This window comes from Saccostrea echinata, unplaced genomic scaffold, assembly GCF_033153115.1.
Source record: "Saccostrea echinata isolate AGI-Se365-2 ecotype Australia unplaced genomic scaffold, CSIRO_AGI_Sech_v1 ptg000054l, whole genome shotgun sequence".
NCBI classification, from domain to species: domain Eukaryota; kingdom Metazoa; phylum Mollusca; class Bivalvia; order Ostreida; family Ostreidae; genus Saccostrea; species Saccostrea echinata.
Window position 1 is genome coordinate 38,381,817 of NW_026889803.1, and position 19,854 is coordinate 38,401,670.

Here is a 19,854-nt window from a genome sequence, read left to right on the forward strand (position 1 = left end):
CTTTTGGAATTTCCATGGTTACCAATTGCGCCTTGTTATTAGCAGACCCATTTCTGTATTCACAGGAAGCAGAATTTATTTAAAAACTACTTGACATTTACATATATCGACGGCGTATTATCAAGTAATAATGGTTACTTCCATTCCTATGTTGACTCGATTTATCCCAGTGAACTTGAAATAAAAGATACCACAGAGTCTGATACATCTGTTTCATATTTGGATATTTTACTAGAAAAAGACGTTAATGGTAACCTAACAATAAAACTCGATGACTTCAACTTTTCTATCGACAACTTCCCTTATTTATGTAGTAATATACCCTTATCATCTGCATATGGAGTTTATGTTTCCCAGTTGATTCGATATGCAAGAGCATATAACAATTTCTAAAACGAGGCAAACTATTGCAAACAAGTTGATGAAACAGGATATCAACAGTTTCGTTTAAATCAACACATCGCAAGTTCTATGACGAAACAATGACTTGATATAATCTATCATTAAGTCGAATGCTGACTGACGTTTTTCATACTTATTGTTAGGCCATTATTTACACACTGCATTGGCTACGGATTTTAGCGTTTGCCATCATGAAAAGGAGCACACGGAGGGTGCGACCGGTCGATAGGAGATGCTAACTCCTCCATAGCACCTGATCCCAGCTCTGATATTTTTAGAGGTCCGTGTATTGTTTCAATGGACTTTTGAGCTTGATTACTGTTCGTTATCTCCATATTTCATGATATACTTGTACATGTGAAAAATTTACGCCAATATTATTTCAAAAGTTGCCCTTGAATTGAAATGATTAGGAATATCAATTAATTTTCTTTCAAATTATTGTCTTCAATACAGCTCTAGCTCTTTAAATTAATTAATTCGAATCTCAATGGATCCAACCGCATATGTATAATTGCAGAACTGCAAGTTACCATTCCGGCATACTACATGTACGAAGGGTGATCAAAATGTTTGCGAACTAATTGAATTACTTCCTTAAAAGAAATAAAATGAGGTTCCAGTGTTCATTATTTTTTAAAGTAGTCCTCTCCGATTTTAATGCACATCAGCCATTGTTCTGTCCATGCGCGAATCACGTGATCCAGGCGGTCACGTGACATGCTCCGTAGCGGTCTGTTCACAGAAGCTAAGAGATTTTTCCGAGTCTTATATTTCTTACCATGCAAATTATTTATTATAACAAGAACAGACCATCTGTCAGAAATGGCCAAATCTCGGCAATAATATGGTGGATAAGGATATCCCTTCCCAGAATTAGCATGGTGACCATCACAACCCGATTTCTCTGTCTCGGGAGCGTCGTTTATCCAATGTGGAAAAAGTATGGGCGCCTTCTTTTTTTTCATATCTCATATGTTTAAAGTCTAAAGTAAACGATATTTTAGGGATTTAATAATTATATTATTGTTCCGATATTCAACTATTTTTCTAATTGCAACTTGGCGATCTTTCAAAACAAAATTGCTCAACTAAGGACACATCTTTTTACCGGCTTGCTTTCGCTGGGCAACAGAACAAACATCATTTTTAACCATCTCTCTGCCTTCACTAAAACAATCAATCCAATTAATGATTGAACTTCTGGTAAGTCTTTTGTCTTCATAAACCTTGTACAAATTATCATATTCTAGTGCAAAGGAATTTCCGAAATATACGTTAAACTTTACAGCCGTTCGTTGCTTGAGTACGACTGTGTCAACCATTTTTTGACACAAGTCACCTATACATTGACATCATTTTCACATTGTGACGTCACAAACACGGAGCAAAACATTATATAACATCTGCTATTTATAGAACATGTGTATGACTATATGTGTGCCAAATTTCATTCTAATCTGAATTGTGGTTTTGTAAATATAGAGATAGTTCGCGAACTTTTTGATCACCCCTCGTACTTTACTATGTCGATCAGTGGTGTTTTAACCCGAAATTCGAATTCTAACTAACGCAAGACAAGAAATAATCCTATCTCAAAAAACCATCTCAGACTTCACATAACAGTAGTTAAAAACAGGAAAATTCAGAAAAGGCGTCAGAGGAAATGCTGTCAATTCAGACGCAACTAACTGAAATAAAAAACGATCTAAAATTTTTCAAAGATTCATCAGTAAACAGTGTAGAAGTTCTGTACACAGTTCAAGCTCTAAAAATAATGGTGACTGCTTACTTTGTGAATTATTTGATAGCATTATTCCGTTATATACCATGTGTCGTTCTAATCTTTAAAAAGCTGAAATTGTCTGGATAAATTTTAGAAAAAGACCATTTAATGATATTTTGCGCAAATTTGTCTTGTCGCATGACAAGACTTTTATCTCTGACAAGTATATTATTATTATTTATTTGTTATTTATGTTCAAATTTAATTTTTCACCGATTTTGAGCTTGAATAACCTCACGTTTCTATAATTAAATTGACTTTAAATTTGTCTGTTATTTAAATTTGGACTCGGTAAATAAATCGGTTATTGTTTTAAATTTTGAATTTCTTTGAACCGCGAATGATTTTAAGGGAGCCGACTGGGGTTTTATTGTGTGAAAACTACTATAGAGAAACTCTTTAATTTTATACCATATGTACCTTACATTGACTCTAGCATACATGCCAAGTTTAGTGAAAATCTACCGTCTGGTTATTTTTAGGGAGCATCTCAAAATACAGGTACATGTACTATAGGATTATATAGAAAAAAACTATTTTTTCGCACTTCGGAGCAAATTATACAAATACTACTATAGACCTTTTGCTCAAATTATATTATTTGATGAGTAGTACTATATTGTACATTTTATGCAAGAAACACAGCGTTATACAACATGTTTCTTTTGTTCCATAGAATTTGCCGGCGTTAATAACATTTCGGTTTTGAAAACTTTTTAATTTATTGTATTTTCTGAAATGGAACAAAAGGGTTTCATCGCAATGGGCAAAATTTTGAAATTCAAATCATTCGAATGAGATGAATTTTACAGTGTAAAAAGGTGTTGTCTATTATTCAAACGAAGGACGGAATACACAGATCTTTCAAAAAATAATTTGACAACTTAGCTTTCTTAGGAATATTTATTCTTATACGAAAAAGAAGTAATTCTTTAAAAAGAAAAGGTTCAAACAACCATATGCTCATGAAAACAACTTCCATTACGTCAAAAAGAGTTTGGTTTTAGAAGAACCTTTTTTAAGAAAAGGGGAAACATCGTACATGCGCATTTCATACATATTTTATCTCCTGAGTTAAATGCTGAATACTCGCATCTTCTGAGCTCAGCTGATTCACAATTATAGTTAAAATTCCCAAACCACCCTTCGTAGATTTAACTGGGCGGTGAAAATGTAGGTCGATCAAATAACGAAATGGACATACCTACACAGAATGTAGAAACTTTAACAAGCTCCAATGGGAACAAACCTTGTTCAAATGGAATATTGTTGAGATTTAACAACATTTAAAAAAAATAGCCTTGGAAATCTGGGATCCTATATCATAGAGTTTAGATGAATATTCACTACTGTTTCCCATCCTGACTATATGGAATACATGATAACAGACGCGATTCATTTGTTATATGATAAAGTTGATGATTTTTAACTATCACTAAAAAGATGAGGGTGTCGTTTTATGTGACGAAAGAAACAAAGAATTAAACACGTCCAATTTAACTTCGTCGAAGAATTCCAGGAGTGGAGCCAAGAGAGAACCCCAGGTTTTAACTCCTCTTTTCACCCCCTTCCCCCTTCCTTTCTTTTTCCCCTTCCTTCAATTATCTTCCTCCTTCAATTCGTACTACCCTCTTTATTTCTACAGATAAATGTTCTAACGGAGTCATGAAATACGCCTTTCTGTCGTTAAAGACTTTTTTTTTTATTGAATATCCATCCCCATTTACTAGTATTACCACCTACACTCATTTTTGTTTGTTTGTTAGAAACAACAGTACAGGTTTTATCCAATTCATATAGGAAAGGTTAATGAAAACTAATCAGTTTACAGTTGACTGATCAGTTGACCGGGGAAAAAATACATTTAGAGAGATACCATGATTTGTTCTATCAGATTCTCTACTAGTACTGCACAATTTAGCAAATTCCTCGGCCTGCTTCATCAAAGAAATGTCGTTTTGTCGATAGAAGGATGTTATTGAGGACCTTCAGTTTGAGGCGTCTCTTCTACTGAACAATTTCGAAACCTCGAACACCCATAGGTGATTTTCTTGAGAATGGGTAATTTTTAATTCACATGATTTCTTAAATCATCATGCGTGTTTGTTTCCTATATAGCATTGTTTCAAAAATATTTCGGCAGCATTATTTTTTGGCTAACATTAACATGATTGATTTGTTATATCAAATTCATCAAATCATTTATCTAACAACTAGTTCTATACTCATCTGGAGAAAAACATCATTGGAGGACAGTAGCAACTGAAACACAAAGATGCGGTGGAAAATCCTATTGTAGTTGTTAATCAATGAAGAATGGGTGATACTTTACTTTTGCTTGAAAAAAATAATAGAGGTGCATTAAAGAAAGCAGTGACTAGAAATTACAAGCAATGTGGACTAATCCCAACGTAGAGATTATTTATTACTAGGTGATTATTCCAAGATGGCGAACTGTTTATCTATGATATAAATAGGAAATGTCCTCTAGAATTTAGTGTCTTAAAATATCACTCAAATTTTATTTAGATTGGGATTTTAATAAGTGTTGCCTTTATTTTGAAATCAATATTAATTTTCTTGGTGCCGCAATAGACTTCTTTAATTCTTAGCCAAAAGCCTGTCAACCGTACAGTTATGTCTTCACTCCTTTATACACGTATAGAGTTAAATGTTAGTACACTGTCTCGTTTTTAAAAACAACTTGTAAACACTTGAACATAGTTGAATTTTGAACAAACAATCAAGTACATGTTTATGATTGACTGTCCTCTTAGATAAGTGCATACTCCTATGGATGGGATAATTTCGATTTACAGCTATATATACATATTAATATGTCCAATATCTTATCTAATTCTTAAGAAATTTACAACAGCTGCAATTTTTAAAGCATTATGCAATACTTCTAAGTTTTAACAGGAAAACATTATAATGAGAAATTTTTAAACGATAGACTCTGAATCACTGGTGAGCTACTTTTGCGCCAACAAACTCAGTTTCAGTTTCTATAAAAAAAAAATTATAGGTAAGATATTCTGGGGTCATGATAGTTTTGTTATGCAGGTCTCCTTAATAAGAAGTATTTTATAAATATGGATCCAGATCATTTTCAGAATACGTGTTTAGTCATGGTCCCGAGAAGAACAGGAAGTAAGTCGTATATATAAGGTGCATACGTTCTGATTAAATAATCGGAAAGGAAAGTATCGTCCTCGATGGTTCACGATCACTAAAATAAGCTTCCTGCTCAAAATGGCTGGGTTCCTGAGTATTGCTTGTATAGTTTCCTCATGGATCTTGCTCTTTCAGATATCAGGTGGCACAGGTAAAATTTAAAAACTTTATTAAATTTTTTTTAAGTTAGGCTTCTGTGCCTTGTATTTTTCGTGTATATATTTCGATAAATCATACTATGATAAATCATTCATTGGTGCTAAATAAAAATTCTTAGCACCGATGAATGATTTATCACAGCGAGATTTATCGAAATATTTACACATAAAATACAAATTGTCTTGGGCTTCTGTGCCTTTTTAAAACATTTTATAACTGATGCTAAAACAGATAGCTATTCACATCGTGTCGTTGTTGTACTTGTTGCACATTTCCCTAAGCGGTGCTTGTTGTAGCAATCGTTGTTTTTACATAGTAAACACAATTTTGGAATCTAAAATATCTTCATGTAGCTAGTTTCCAAAAAAGAAATTTGACCTCTATCCCCAGCAAGAAACAAAAACTAAGTCATTATTTGCCTGATCAAAACAAGAAAGATACTTAAATCATTTAATTATATGCAATAGATATAAAAATAATTAGACAGCGTTTCATAATTCTAGCTATGTATATACTAAACCGTGGTACACTAAACCCCTGCTGATTGGAACTCATTCCTTAGAAAGGAAGTGGTTATGATAACTTTGTAATTATACGACTCACATACTCTTTACACTCACAGCCGAGTCTATCACCACAGAACTTGAACCAGTATTCGAGGACGACACTCTGAGATTCATACAGAACTCTGTAAAGGGTAGTTGCAAGTGTTCAAGCACTACCTGTGGATGTTGCCAGACAGTATCCGTACTACACGAGAGGAAGGATGGTAATTATTTCATTTTTTTTTTTCGCCATTGTAAGAAACATTAATACGTATGCAAAAGGTTGTTTGATTATATTTTTGATTTCACCTTTCATTCCTGGAAGCAGAATTATAAGTACCTTCCTATAGCTCTGATTCTTTCACATATTCTGTTCTCTATCTGGATTAGGTAAAGATACAACATTTGTAAAGACAGAGAGATACAACATTGCAAAGAAAAAGTAAAGAAAAGAAATGCTTCCTGGTCTTAGTAGTATTTCCATACTAATACGTCATTTAGGGTTATATAACATATGTACATCTGTACTTACTCTTTTGATTATATTTATAGTGTGCATCAACGTGAAGTATTTGAAAAAAGAAATAGGAGTCCTTTTGACGGTGACATGGGGTGGAAAAGTCATTTACAGCAAGGAAGTATCAGGTGGGAAAGTGTACATGTTATTTGTCATTGTAAACCGGTAACTTCCCTAATTGTTCTAAATTGATTGTGTATCGAGAGATATACGTCCCAATCTATGATTTCCTGTTACTGAGATTTAAATCAAACAATTGGAAATAATTTATTGCAGATACACATAGACAAATGTAGTACAATTAATTGTCCTCGCATAAGGAAATAATTTATAACTTGTTCTAAAGTTTAAATATTAAGAGGTACTTATCTTTTAAGCTTAAAATAAGTTTGCATGTAACGATGACATGATTGTACATTTTGTTTCTGCTTTTTTATTTAGTCCAGAACCCTCCAGCTGTTTGTTTGAAAGTTCCATTGTTGAAAAAGGTTGGAAAACTTTGCATCCAATTGTACAACATGCATGTTGGAGGGGACGGGCTGTCTGGATGCTCGAGAATAACCCTCAAGGTTGCTTTCATAAAAGTCATCAAACTTGACCTTGGATGCTTCAAAATTCCTTTTGCCAACGATGAAATCAAGTTGGGAGAAGCTCCTTGGAATAAGGAACTGATGAAAACCAATGATGAGCGTAGCCCTTTGCTGAACTACTTTCGCTACATGACGAAGCACATTCAAAATGATGAAAATGAATTGTATGAGGTCCTCATGCGGGAGATTATGGAAGAGGACACTCATTATTAAGGAGAGAAAGGATGGAGACTTTCATCTCTTCCTAATTTTTCTCGAATTTCTTTTACTTATGTGAAAATCAAGCTTTAGACACTTTTATATACATGTTGCACATTGCCAAAATCTGAATGAGAGTTAAAATCTCTTGAGAGACTAAAATTTTTATAAGCTATAGACAAGAGAGAGGGAGAGAGAGAGAGAGAATCCAATTGTCAAATGAAAATAAATACTTGTAGTCATTAAACAAAATTGGGAATAAAACTGTTTTAAAAGATTTTATATTTGTCTAAAAGTGTAAATTTTAACATAAAAGAAATTTTATAAAAGTGAAACACATTTTCTAATAAGGCATTTCTTTGCTGCCTCGATTTTTTTTTCAGCTTGGAAAGAAAGATATTCTATGAAATCACTAGTTTTCTTTGTGGTTTAATTTTCGTTGTTTTTGGTGATTTGAAGGGACCCACGTATCCATGTCCTCCACGAACTGTAAAATTTTAAATTTGTCACAACGTTGCATTTCTTCAACCTCGAAATCAAATCTGCTTGAACGTACATTGCCTGAACTTTTATAGAAAATTATCCTTATAATCAATGATTTACTTAAAAGAATAATTAAACAATGTTTTATTTAAAATGATAGCTTAATAACCAGGACCCCAAGGTCATAAAGAAATTTCAACTTTGTACGTTGTCGTAAGGTTTTATATTAGAAAACACATAAAATTGAAATTTTATTAAACTTGTTTCTTTATTATGTTGTTATTTTTTAAATTCTCAAGTGTCAGGTTATAATAAATATTAATTTTATGAAGGATTGAAATTATAACTTATGTGTAAGATTTCTTCATAATCCTGGGGCCAGGTACCTACATGTATATATAAGTAGTAGCATACTGGTCCTTGTTTTTTTTAGTAGTCTAGGTAATAACGAGTAAGTATACTAATTCAACATAGATCGTAGTTCTAAAATCTTGCCGTCTATTTTTTGAGATCGTTACATAAATTTAAATTGAATTCTTCCTATTTATATTAAAAACACAATTTAAATACGTCAAGAATTTAATAAATTGCAAAACAATTGGTCTTAGTTATAAGTTCTTTTGTTAAATGCGGAATATAGTCTGACATTCTTTCGTAAGATGGCAGTAATTCTTTACAAGAAGATTTTTTAAAATAATTTTCTTCATTTTTTTTTCTTTTATGTCAGTTTTGAATATTTTTAATATTCCAAACAACCAAAATGAATTCGAATTACCATATTTATATTGGATTCCGAAACTTCATAAAAATCCTTACAAACAAAGATACATAGCGGGTTCCAGTAAATGTTCAACCAAGCCTCTATCTTTACTCCTCACTAAGATATTAACAGTGGTGAAGGAGAAACTTCAAGAGTACTGTGTAACAATATATTCGAGAAGTGGTGTAAATCAGATGTGGATACTTAAAAATTCCAAGGAACTTTTGGAAAAATTTGAAATCACAAGATTTTACCAAAATCAACAGCTTAAAAACTTACGACTTTTCAACTTTATACACAACCATTCCCCTAGATAAATTAAAGTCCAGGCTTTCTGATATCATTGACAGCTGCTTTTTCAATAAAAATGGAACTCGTAAATATACTTACCTTGTCATTGGTCATTTGCAAAATTATTTTGTTAAAAAACACTCTGATTGTACACACAAGTACTCTGAAGTTGACATTAAAAAGATGCTTGAGTTTCTGATTGACAATATCTATGTGGTTTTTGGAGACCAGGTCTTCCAACAATCTATTGGAATTCCTATGGGTACCAATTGCGCCCCGTTATTAGCAAACCTTTTTTTGTATTCATATGAAGCAGAATTTGTCCAAAATCTTGTACGTGAAAAGAAGAAAACACTTGCTGTGGCGTTCAACTCGACATTTAGATATATCGACGACGTATTGTCAATTAACAATGGCTATTTTCATTCTTATGTCGATACGATATATCCTGGTGAACTTGAGATAAAAGATACCACAGAGTCTGACACATCTGCTTCATATTTGGATATTTTACTTGAAAAAGACGTTAATGGTAATCTAACAACCAGGCTTTATGATAAACGTGATGACTTTAACTTTTCAATCGTCAACTTCCCTTACTTATGCAGCAATATACCTTCATCAACTGCATACGGGGTATATATCTCTCAGTTGATTCGATACGCAAGAGCATGCTCTACGTATGTACAATTTCTAAAACGAGGTAAATTATTGACAAATAAGTTGATGAAACAAGAATATCAGCTGTCTCGTTTAAAGTCATCATTTCGTAAGTTCTATGGTCGATACAATGACCTTGTCAGCAAATACAATTTATCATTGAGTCAAATGCTGACTGACGTTTTTCATACTAATTGTTAGGCCATTATTTACACACTGAATTGTCGACGGATTTTTCCGTTATTTCCCGATCATGACAAGGAGCACACGGCGGGTGTGACCGGTCGGCAGGGGATGCTCACTCCTCCATGGCACCTGATCCCACCTCTGATGTTTGGAGGTCCGTGTTTGCTCTGCTCCTATTTTATATTGTATAATGGACTTTTGAGCTTGAATACTGTTCGTTATATCCATATATTTCATGCTATCACTTTCAAACAACACTATAATGGTTACTCCACTTCCTCTCTAAACCCCGAGATTCTTCCTTATTACACCCTTTGAATGTACCGACATTCGGTAATTTCAAAAAAAAATGTTATATTATAAAAACAACACAAAATTCTAAATATGCAAATCATTCATTTGGTATCTTAAAGTTTGATCGAGATTCTAAATATGCATATCACTCACAGTCTTAAAGTTTGAACACGTGGTTCTGTTTGGGGACTGGATTGGTTTGTTTCTTCGCAAATTAAGTTACAAATGAGTGAATTATTTCCTTGAAAGCATTATACCCTCTTCCAAGTTGATGCTTATCATTAATGTATAAAAGAGACCTTTACCACCAGCCATCATATTCATTGAGTTGCCGTCAACGTCTTTGTCGACAAGGAAAATGATAGTAGTCGTGTTGCTCGCTTTTGCTTTTCTTTGCTCTGCTGGACAAATAAAAGCAGAAGGTAAGATTTATAACCAATTTTCCGAAATTTTCTTGACATGTACTTTGGCCGATACAATTTCATAAGAATTTATCTACTTAATACGTTAAGCGTAAATAACGTAAACTAGATATGACTGATCAATCCATATGGTTTCTACAGACATAATGTCAAAATATGTTGCATGAAGATGTACTTTAATATATCATGTGTCTCAGCTGAAAAGGCGAAAACAATCTTTAGGACCACTTTTACACTGACACTGAAGAATTCAATGATTTGAATTGATCTGAACTTGAATAAAACAAAATTTACGGAGTTTAAATAAATTCCATAATTTTAATGATTATTAAATAAGACGAAGGTGAGGTAAAATTTAACGAATAACTAAATTGTATATGTTTTCCTTATTGAAGTAAGTAACATTGATCCTTTTCATCAATATTTTGTTGTCTTTGGACATTTTTCCTAGGGAAAAATAACAGGTAGCCTGTATTGAAAATGTAGTTAATCAGTTCAATGTTTTCACATACATGGGATAATTTTCTCAAGGTTCATAATTTTTTTTTTCATTATTATATAGAGGACCCTTAATTACATGTAAGCATAATTCTAACATCCTTTTCCTATTTTCAATAAAAACTATTAAGTAAATAATTTCTTCCCTCTCATTTTGTGTTTAAACATTGATCAATCATATAAACTTACGACCGCTTGTTCATTAAATTAGTAATCCTTATTTCACTTCTTTGAAATAAATTTGCTTCATACTTCAATTTATTTGTATTTCACATTTTTCAATAAAATCAAATGACCGCCAATGTTCATTTTGTAAATCGTTTACAAGACTTAGACCAAACATTTAATTTTTTTATTTGTTATTTTCTAAGTAGAATACTCCTTTCTTAATAATTTTGTTTACTTATTTTTTTTTAGGTCAAGTTGATCTTGTAAAGGAGGGTCGTCTTTTAGGAGCATTGCTTGAGGGCAACTTTGTTGGTGATGGGTGCACATGTTCAAAAAATTCATGCTCTTGTTGCAAGGCTGTCACGTGGCAGTCTATCACAAAAACAAGTGAGTATTAAAAAAAATCTACTAAAACATTTCTTTAAAAATAAATTTATTCATTTGTTCAAGTTTAGAAAATTCTAGAAATGGACATGTAAAATTTTTAAAAAATGGATTTCTTTCTTTTTTCTCAATTGATTTTTTGTCTAGTTTTCAGTCTGCTTTATTGATATAAACCAATTATGATTTTTTTTATGTTAAATGTTCAATTTCAGTATGTGGTGATATTACATACACCTCTCAGTCAAAACAATTTTCCATCGCTCTCAGTGCAGACAAAACACCGTTAATGAACCTGCAAGTAACAGGTATTGTAAACTTAGCACTTCTCAGTTTATATAGTTTATATATATATAAACCAGTAATAGATATTTCTCATCCTATATCTGGAAATAATTAACTTTTGTTTGAACATTTTGTAAAATTTATTTATACATGTAAATATTTGACACCCGTACTGGAACTACTGTCAGGAACCTGTACAAAGGTCATTTTAACAAGCTCAATATATATATATATATATATATATATATATATATATATATATATATATATATATATATATATATATATATATATATATATATATATATATATATATATATATATACATGCTCGGGGTACATGTATATATTCTTCACAAACAGGCCCCGTTTGATTTATTTCATATGATCAAGTGTACTTTTCAAATGCCAGTTAAATTGTTTTAAAGTAGTGGGCTGGTAGTGTTTTATGCATTTGAGGCTAACAAAATACAATTTTCTTTCAACTGAGAGAGAAGGATTTTGATTTTGTGCGTTTGGGTAATAATGTTAAACAATATATAAATCTTAAAGGCCGTTAACCAAGTGAAAAGTGTAGGCTAAAGTATCATTCCAATGGGTACAAAATTTCATTAAAATATATATATATTTTTGTTGGTTTAGTTGACAATCCGAAAGCATGCAAAGACGTGACTGTGCAAGGCCATACCGTCAATGTTTGCGCAGAAATCGCCAATATCAAGACTGAATCTGCAGACATCAGTGGCTGCCTAAACTTGGCAGTTACTATGATGCAGACATACAACGTAGACCTCGGCTGCTTCAAGATGCCTTATTCCATGAACGGGAAACTTCTGTTCTGGGGAAACAATGGAAAATAAAGGAGGAAAATTTTAGTATTGAAACAAAGCTGGGAAGACTTAACCTAAAATATATGCAAGATTTATTGGCCACCTCCTTTGTTCGGTTTCCAAAAGCGATATGATATACATAATAGCTGATTTTTTTTCCTTTCCATATTGTCCACAATGATAGCGTTGTTTTTACGAATAACTCTTCTGACTATATCTATGAAAATAACATTTCTAAACAAGTTAACTACCCTATTATAGTGAATTTTTGTCAATAAAATATATTTTTCTTCCTTATTGCTTTTATGTCCGTAATCTAAAGGATGAAAGTCAATACAGCACGGAAGTATCGGATTGAATTACCAGGTATTTAAATGTTATTAATAGAAACTAGCAAATTTCCTTACTTAATGTACATAAATTGTATATGGAGAGATGTACGATAAGTTCTTTTTCCTGTAAGGAATGTGTTAGTTATTCAGCGGAGGAAATGTGTTCAAGTTAGATCAAAGCACTCTGCAAGGCACAGGTGTTGAATGATACAATTATTTGGTAGAGGTGATTTGAGTTGTTGAAACTGGTTTAAACTTTAATATTATTGCAATAATATGGAAATTGAAATATTTTTAAGAGGGCTGGGTGGTTGTGGTTATTTTCAGACTATATTGATCTCCTTTAGAAGAAGAGCTCCATGTAAAGATATACAAAATGATCAAATTTTAAAACTAAAATGTATGAAATTTTTGTTTGCCAAATTATAGTTGACAGCTTAAGATATCATATCTAAAAAATTAAGTTATATCTGATGGTTAATTTGTTGAACCCCCCCCTCCCCCACCCCACCCCCGCCTCCTTAAAATGATGAAAAATTACCTGTGAGTTTCAGAGATCTTTCCTTGTGAGAAAATTTAATTTTGAAAAAAAAGAATCGCTAAATGATTTATCAGATTTGACCATTAACCTCAGTTTTTGATATTTTTGATCTTTTGGTGAAAACGTGAGTCTATATCCTATCTATAAAAGTTAACAAAAGTTACAAGGGTTGTTTACTACCCACAATGTAAGTTGATGCAATGAGAGACGACAGTTGTACCTGCAAAGTTATACATGGTCTACAAGGCGAAAAGAGACAGGTAAAACAAAGTTGTACAGGGAATTTAGTGTGATTACTTCCGGTGCAATGCTATATAATAATATATTTTATTCCCATGCATGTCATTTGCATTGCAAATAAGGCTCAATTACATGGTGTAAAGGCTCAGATATACAGAGTTTATCCCCAGCTGACTTCTTTTCATATACATGAGAACATTATTTTACTTTGTTCTCAGACATAAGTAAAAACATTTTATTTTTAAGCAAGATGAAACCTTTCCTTTAATCAGCAAATATTTCCCGCACGTATCATAATATTATCAGGCGTTGTGGAAGTTTGTCCCATTCAGTAGCTTAGAGAACGTGGATCAATCGTTCCTGAAGCGTATAAAGACTAGCAAAGAAGTTTGACCAACTCTATGACTTCTTATTAGATCCTGAGTCCTGTTCCCTTCTCACATAAAATCTATAAGATAAAAAATTTGACTACTCTCTGTCTTTATATATCTATATATCTATATCTATATATATATATATATATATATATATATATATATATATATATATATATATATATATATATATATATATATATATATATATATATATATATATATATATATATATATATATTTGTTTAATAAATATATCCATTTTCCCCCCAAAATGTAATTTACTATGTAATGTAATGTAATAGAAATACTGATTTTAATAGAAACAACCATCATATTTTTTTGCATGATTTTGCATAATCAAAGAGTTAAAGACAATTAATTGTCTGTTTGTTTTGCTAGCGACATTTAATTTAAAAAAAAGTTTGATATTCACTATTTACTCTGAAGTCAGATGCGCGAAGACTTCCAAATATATCCAAAAACGGTCGGCAAAAGTCCAAAAAGACGAGGCAACAGTCGATTACTTGCGTATTACCCAAATTAAACCATATATAGTGAAAATATTCATAAACAACAACAAATCGTACGTTAAAATAGCTGCTAACATTTCAGCAGTAGCGCGACTAACTTCTAGATTTCTCACATATATTTTTATGGTGTCTCACAATATATAACTATGTCTTAAATTTCAAAAAAATGTCATTGAATAGTTATAAAAATACAGCCAGACTGAGTAAATAACAAGCCAATCAGAATTCAGCAAATCTGCATGTATGGCCTTACATTCAATTTATGATATATTATATGTAGGCCTAAAGTTGTAAACACTATTCAACGCTATCTGCGATTGTGTAAAAAAAAATCCTTTTTGGTGATCGTCTTCGGCCAATCACCATAGATTCTATGTGAGGCGTTCAGCAAATATAACCATTTGTACACACAGGACACGACGGACTAGTTTGTTTAATTATTATGCACCAGCTTCATGTAAAAAAAATAATTGGCCAACGCGTCTGCTAAAAATTCTATAATTAACAATGTGTTAAGCTTGTTGGTTACAAATTTAATTAACACTATTCTTTTTACAGGAATTTATTACTTCCTTTCATTCTACAACAAATTCATATAATTCTTTTCCTTGTGCTAGTTTGGATTCTTATGTTAAATAATTTTGACAGCAGTGTTTTGACACAAATTGATTCGAGACCGTCTTATGTGACAAAAATGCAAACAACACAATTCGGTTAAATTCAGAGGTAAAATTAGATTTCAACATTAATGATTAATAACATTATCTTAAAAGTTTCATGATTTTCATTGTTAAAAATTTTGACATTTGAGCAAGCCAAAGAGAGAGTGGAAAAGCGAAAACATATTACATCGTAGAATTTTCTCCCTAGTCATTCTTAGGAGTCCTGCATATGACGTCACAGACCATGGAGTGCGATTCTTGTCTTGAAATTGTATTGCATAATTCAAATTTCAGACTTAATAGCCACAAACTTATAATTTTCATATCATTTCCTTTTATAACCCATCATGATAAGAAAGAATTGATTCATAATAAAAACTAGAACACTATGTGATAAAAGCCCTCTATCGATCAGCATTAATTGGAAGGAGGGAATTTTTCCTCCTTGGCTTAATCTATGTAATAAATTAAAAAGAAATATAAATACAGTCAAGACACGTAAATACGGAAGCTTACGTTCTTGAGCAAATTGTTCGGATTAATTAAATATTTGGATTCATGAAAAATAAATTTTAAAATTGGTATTTTTAAATCAAATTTCATCTCTAACAAATTTCGCCCGGAAGGTGGAATTTCAGGATTTATATAACTGGCGTTAAGATGAAGCTTCCTGCCTATATTTTACATACGCATATTCTCAAACGTTTGGCAATTCTTCCATTTAGTTTCTTGGATACTACGTAAAAAGTGTCAGTCTAACTTCTTTTTTTTTTTTTAAAAAAAAGGTCATTGTAAGTCACTTTCTAAAAATAATCGTTTTATTAAGCGTCTTATTATTTTCTTATATCAAAAATTTTTGTCATTAGATTTTACCAGATTTGCATATTTCTTTTATTAACGATTTTCGACAAGGACTGGTAAGTGTAAATTTTTTTATTGATATAATGAAATATAAAGTAATCATGCCCAAAAGTCCCAATTAAATAATACAAATTGTGAGCGGAGCAAGAAAGGGCCACTGTAAATCTCAGTTTCCATGAAGGAGTTACAATCCCCTGACGTCGGTCACAGCACCCTTGTCATGATCGGGTTAACGGAGAAATCCGCAGACATGCTTTACAATTTGTATGAAAAACGTCAGACAGCATGCGTCCACATAACGACAAATTCTAACAAGGTCATTGTATCGACAATATTATTTTTGAAAGTTGTCATGTTAATAATTAGTAAAATATGTTTAAATAATGTAAAATTAACCATATTAGAATCTAAAATTAAAGTCTTATAGTTTTAAGAAACTGATTAACAATTGACTGTTTCGCTGTATTTTGGTCTGTAAATATTCCCTCCCCTCCCCGAACAACAAAACATTTGGTTATGAATTTGCCAAGTACTGGTAACAATTTGTAATATCTGTAGAAAGAATCTTTGTGAGTAATGTTTTGAAAATATTTTACGTTTTAAATTGACTGAATTACTGTAAAACCACTCATTTTATCAGGGTCTGTTTAATCTTTTACACATGACAGGACATGAATCCATAACATGAATTCAACCAAAATTAAACTCCACAAAATTAATGATCTCACAGCACTCAAGTTTAACCAAAATCACACTGAATAGCAAAATTATTTCTTTCTTCTTACAAATATTTCAAAATTAGATAAGATTATATAAATAGATATCTATACTTTTTTAAAATCATGACAACTCTAACATTGATTTGGAGGTAGGCGGAAAACAATGCTATCATTGGTAGTTTTTCTGTCAACTTTCATATACTCGTACTTCAGAACCTCAATAGAAATATTGCCAAAACATATCCCTGAAACTGTCAATTACCTTTAATTCTGCATATAGCTACACGTTAAGTTATCAGTTAACAAAAGACACGTTTTGCATAAATTTTTCAATCCTTGCACAAAAAATATAATAATATATCCGGATAGCCTTGGGGAAGATGTTGGTAAAGAAATACATGAGTTGATATTGTTACATGGAAATATAGACAGGGTAATACTCTTCCTCTTAAACATTCGTTGTCATTTATTTGACAAACTAATCTGTTCACAATCTGAGAAGAGTTTTACAACAAACGTTTACACGCTTTTAGATCAACGGCTTTTGTTTTCTTTTATGATTTATCAGGTAAAAAGGAGCACAATGTATTACATAATGAATTCTAATAGGAATCATTTAGTAACAGTTCCCTCAAACCACTATATTCGTTCTCATAAGTGGTTAGTTTGGTTGTCGTTATGAATTGAGTGCTTCTTTTACCTGTATATAAACATTTTCTAAGATAGATGAAAAAACTCAGCAATATAAAGCACTTAATAAACAAATTTTTATTCACTTCCTGCAAGAAAATTAACTTAGCTGCAGTTTTCAACAGATAGGTTTCACGGTGTATTTTGTGATCAGTGATTTACAAATAAAGATGTCAACCTGGTCAAGTATTTCAATTCACTTTCAGGATAATTTTATCAACGTAAAAAAGGCCTATGCTTTTGCAAAATGTTTTTTTCCCATGTTTATCTGAAAATGAGCACGAAACTTGTTTTTCTATGCAGATACCCGGGTTATAACAACATATACATATTTTGCGTGTGGACTTCAGGATGAAACCTTCATTTTTAACATTTCAGTTCTATATAAGATATTAAATCCAGTCATGTAGTTTTGAACATCACTGATTTGCAAAGGCAAAAATAAAATTAAACTTGTTCATTGTACTTCAAAGATTATCAGCAATTGTTTTTGTACTTCTATGGGGTGCAAATGTCTAAATTCATATGTCCGTTTCAAAGACTTCAAAGAACCTTGAATAATTTTTAACATGCATGAAATGAAAATTGTTGAATGATAATGTGTAACTTGACTTCATTTTGAGACTTATTAAATTCCATAATAATTGTAAAAGTTGTCATTTCTTGTAACAGATAGGACATCATTTAGAATTATCAATTCTACTCTAGAACCAATGAACAAAATAAGATTCAAAAAAGAATGCATAAATGGTATGAAATAATTTTTTACTCAATATATCACTCTTGAAAAAGAGGGAGGTCAGGATAGTTATCTAATTTTTTTAAATATAGAAATATCTGCTAGAAATGGTTTAATTCTCAAAACATATAACAGCCCTTTAAAACTTCCTCATTTATTGAAGGTTCAAGCCGCCTCAAACCTAATCAACGTTATCTAGAATGCATCTGTGTTTAATTTGTGGTAATGTATTTAATGCATTTGACCCTACAATTAAAAGCAAAATAATTGTAAACAAAAAATAATAAACTAATTATCATATTATCACTTCAGTTGAGAATCCAGACATGCAAAAAAATTTCGGAAGAAAAGAGGTTTTATACCTTTAAATTTTCTTTTTTTAATTAAGCACTTTGGATCATTTGGATCTATGTATATATAATACAACATTCACAAATACCAGTAGTTAATTTTTACCTTAATGATATTAAGTTCTTTACATAGAGTTTTTTTCATTCTTTATTCTTTTTTACGCTACCATTTTCATGTAAAAGAATTGTTGAACTTCTCTCTTCTCGATGTGTGAGATCAATCTTTATTGAACTCTTTTAAGGTATCACATCTTTAAACAACAAACTAAATATTCCTTCAAAGTTTTTCAACCAATCATTCGTCTGTCACAATGTAAGAGTATAAATACTTGGTATCATTATTATTGTTTTTAATAAAATTGAACGCTTGTTTGGTTTATGTTACTGTGTCAGGAATACTACATTGGAAGTTATTAAAATTGAGTATAATCTACGCTTTTTAAGATTTGTTCTAAAAAAATTCAAAGTATCCTTTGTTTTCCTGATTTATAGAGAAATATATTTCAATTCCAATATTAAGTCAGTAATACACGCTTTAGCTCAATTTGAGTGTAATCCTTGTGTCGAAAGTTCAAATTTCCCTGCGGAATGTGGGGATCGCTCCTTTGGATGAGACCGTATAAACTGAGGTCCCATATCGAAATGACACGAAAAATTCAATACCCTGCAGATCTAGATTTAAAGCCCTCCACTAACACGGAGTAAAAAATTCTCAAAAGGAAGAAAACAACCAACCAACCATGTAGCTCCAAACATACGCTCTTACCAATAAAATCAATATAAAAATTCATACATGATTTACAAGCATTAAACAGATTGAAAATAAATGAACATTAAATGAAACGAAATTAACCGAACAAAATAAAGTTTAAAAAAGTTCAACGAAAAATATCTAGGTAAAAAATTGTAAAATTCAACTGTGATTATGAATAAAACTGTTTTTAAAAACGTTTTATTAAATTCAAACTCACTTGTTTTTGTGACAGACTTCCATGTTGTAGTCTTGCAGTAAGAGCAGGAATTTTGGGTGCAGGTGCACCTATCACCAACAAAGTTGTTCTAAAAAAAAAAACCCCACTATTTGTGAATGATAAACTTTTATGACAATATGATAATCAAATAATTATAATCACGCTATCCAACGGTTTTTTTTCTGAGACAAAAAATACTCTGCATAATTAT

At 31.5% G+C, this 19,854-nt stretch overlaps 2 protein-coding genes across 3 annotated transcripts; both read left to right on the forward strand.

Moving 5' to 3' along the window:
• The first annotated feature begins 5,414 nt into the window (after positions 1 to 5,414).
• On the forward strand, positions 5,415 to 7,652 carry LOC133172703 (uncharacterized). Of its 2 annotated transcripts, none has more exons than XM_061307652.1 (4): positions 5,415 to 5,516; positions 6,147 to 6,293; positions 6,622 to 6,714; positions 7,028 to 7,652. In XM_061307652.1, the coding sequence occupies exons 1-4, from the start codon at positions 5,444 to 5,446 to the stop codon at positions 7,387 to 7,389; spliced, it is 675 nt and encodes a 224-aa protein (XP_061163636.1). In that variant the 5' UTR covers positions 5,415 to 5,443; the 3' UTR covers positions 7,390 to 7,652. The 2 variants fall into 2 exon arrangements, with proteins under 2 accessions (XP_061163636.1, XP_061163637.1); XM_061307653.1 differs by having other exon boundaries at positions 5,429 to 5,516; positions 6,165 to 6,293.
• A 2,698-nt stretch (positions 7,653 to 10,350) lies between these two features.
• LOC133205613 (uncharacterized) lies at positions 10,351 to 12,928 on the forward strand. Its single transcript, XM_061341451.1, has 4 exons — positions 10,351 to 10,470; positions 11,386 to 11,523; positions 11,733 to 11,825; positions 12,444 to 12,928. Exons 1-4 carry the CDS (start codon positions 10,407 to 10,409, stop codon positions 12,659 to 12,661), a joined length of 513 nt encoding a protein of 170 aa, XP_061197435.1. The 5' UTR covers positions 10,351 to 10,406; the 3' UTR covers positions 12,662 to 12,928.
• Positions 12,929 to 19,854: the final 6,926 nt, after the last annotated feature.

Bases quoted from the DNA above. Each gene is read 5' to 3' on its own strand.
- LOC133172703 (XM_061307652.1), top strand. From the start codon at position 5,444: ATGGCTGGGTTCCTGAGTATTGCTTGTATAGTTTCCTCATGGATCTTG. The intron at 5,517-6,146 runs GTAAAATTTAAA...TTACACTCACAG, and splicing joins TCAGATATCAGGTGGCACAG to CCGAGTCTATCACCACAGAA. The intron at 6,715-7,027 runs GTGGGAAAGTGT...TTTTTTATTTAG, and splicing joins TTACAGCAAGGAAGTATCAG to TCCAGAACCCTCCAGCTGTT.
- LOC133205613 (XM_061341451.1), top strand. From the start codon at position 10,407: ATGATAGTAGTCGTGTTGCTCGCTTTTGCTTTTCTTTGCTCTGCTGGA. The intron at 10,471-11,385 runs GTAAGATTTATA...ATTTTTTTTTAG, and splicing joins TGGACAAATAAAAGCAGAAG to GTCAAGTTGATCTTGTAAAG. The intron at 11,524-11,732 runs GTGAGTATTAAA...GTTCAATTTCAG, and splicing joins GCAGTCTATCACAAAAACAA to TATGTGGTGATATTACATAC.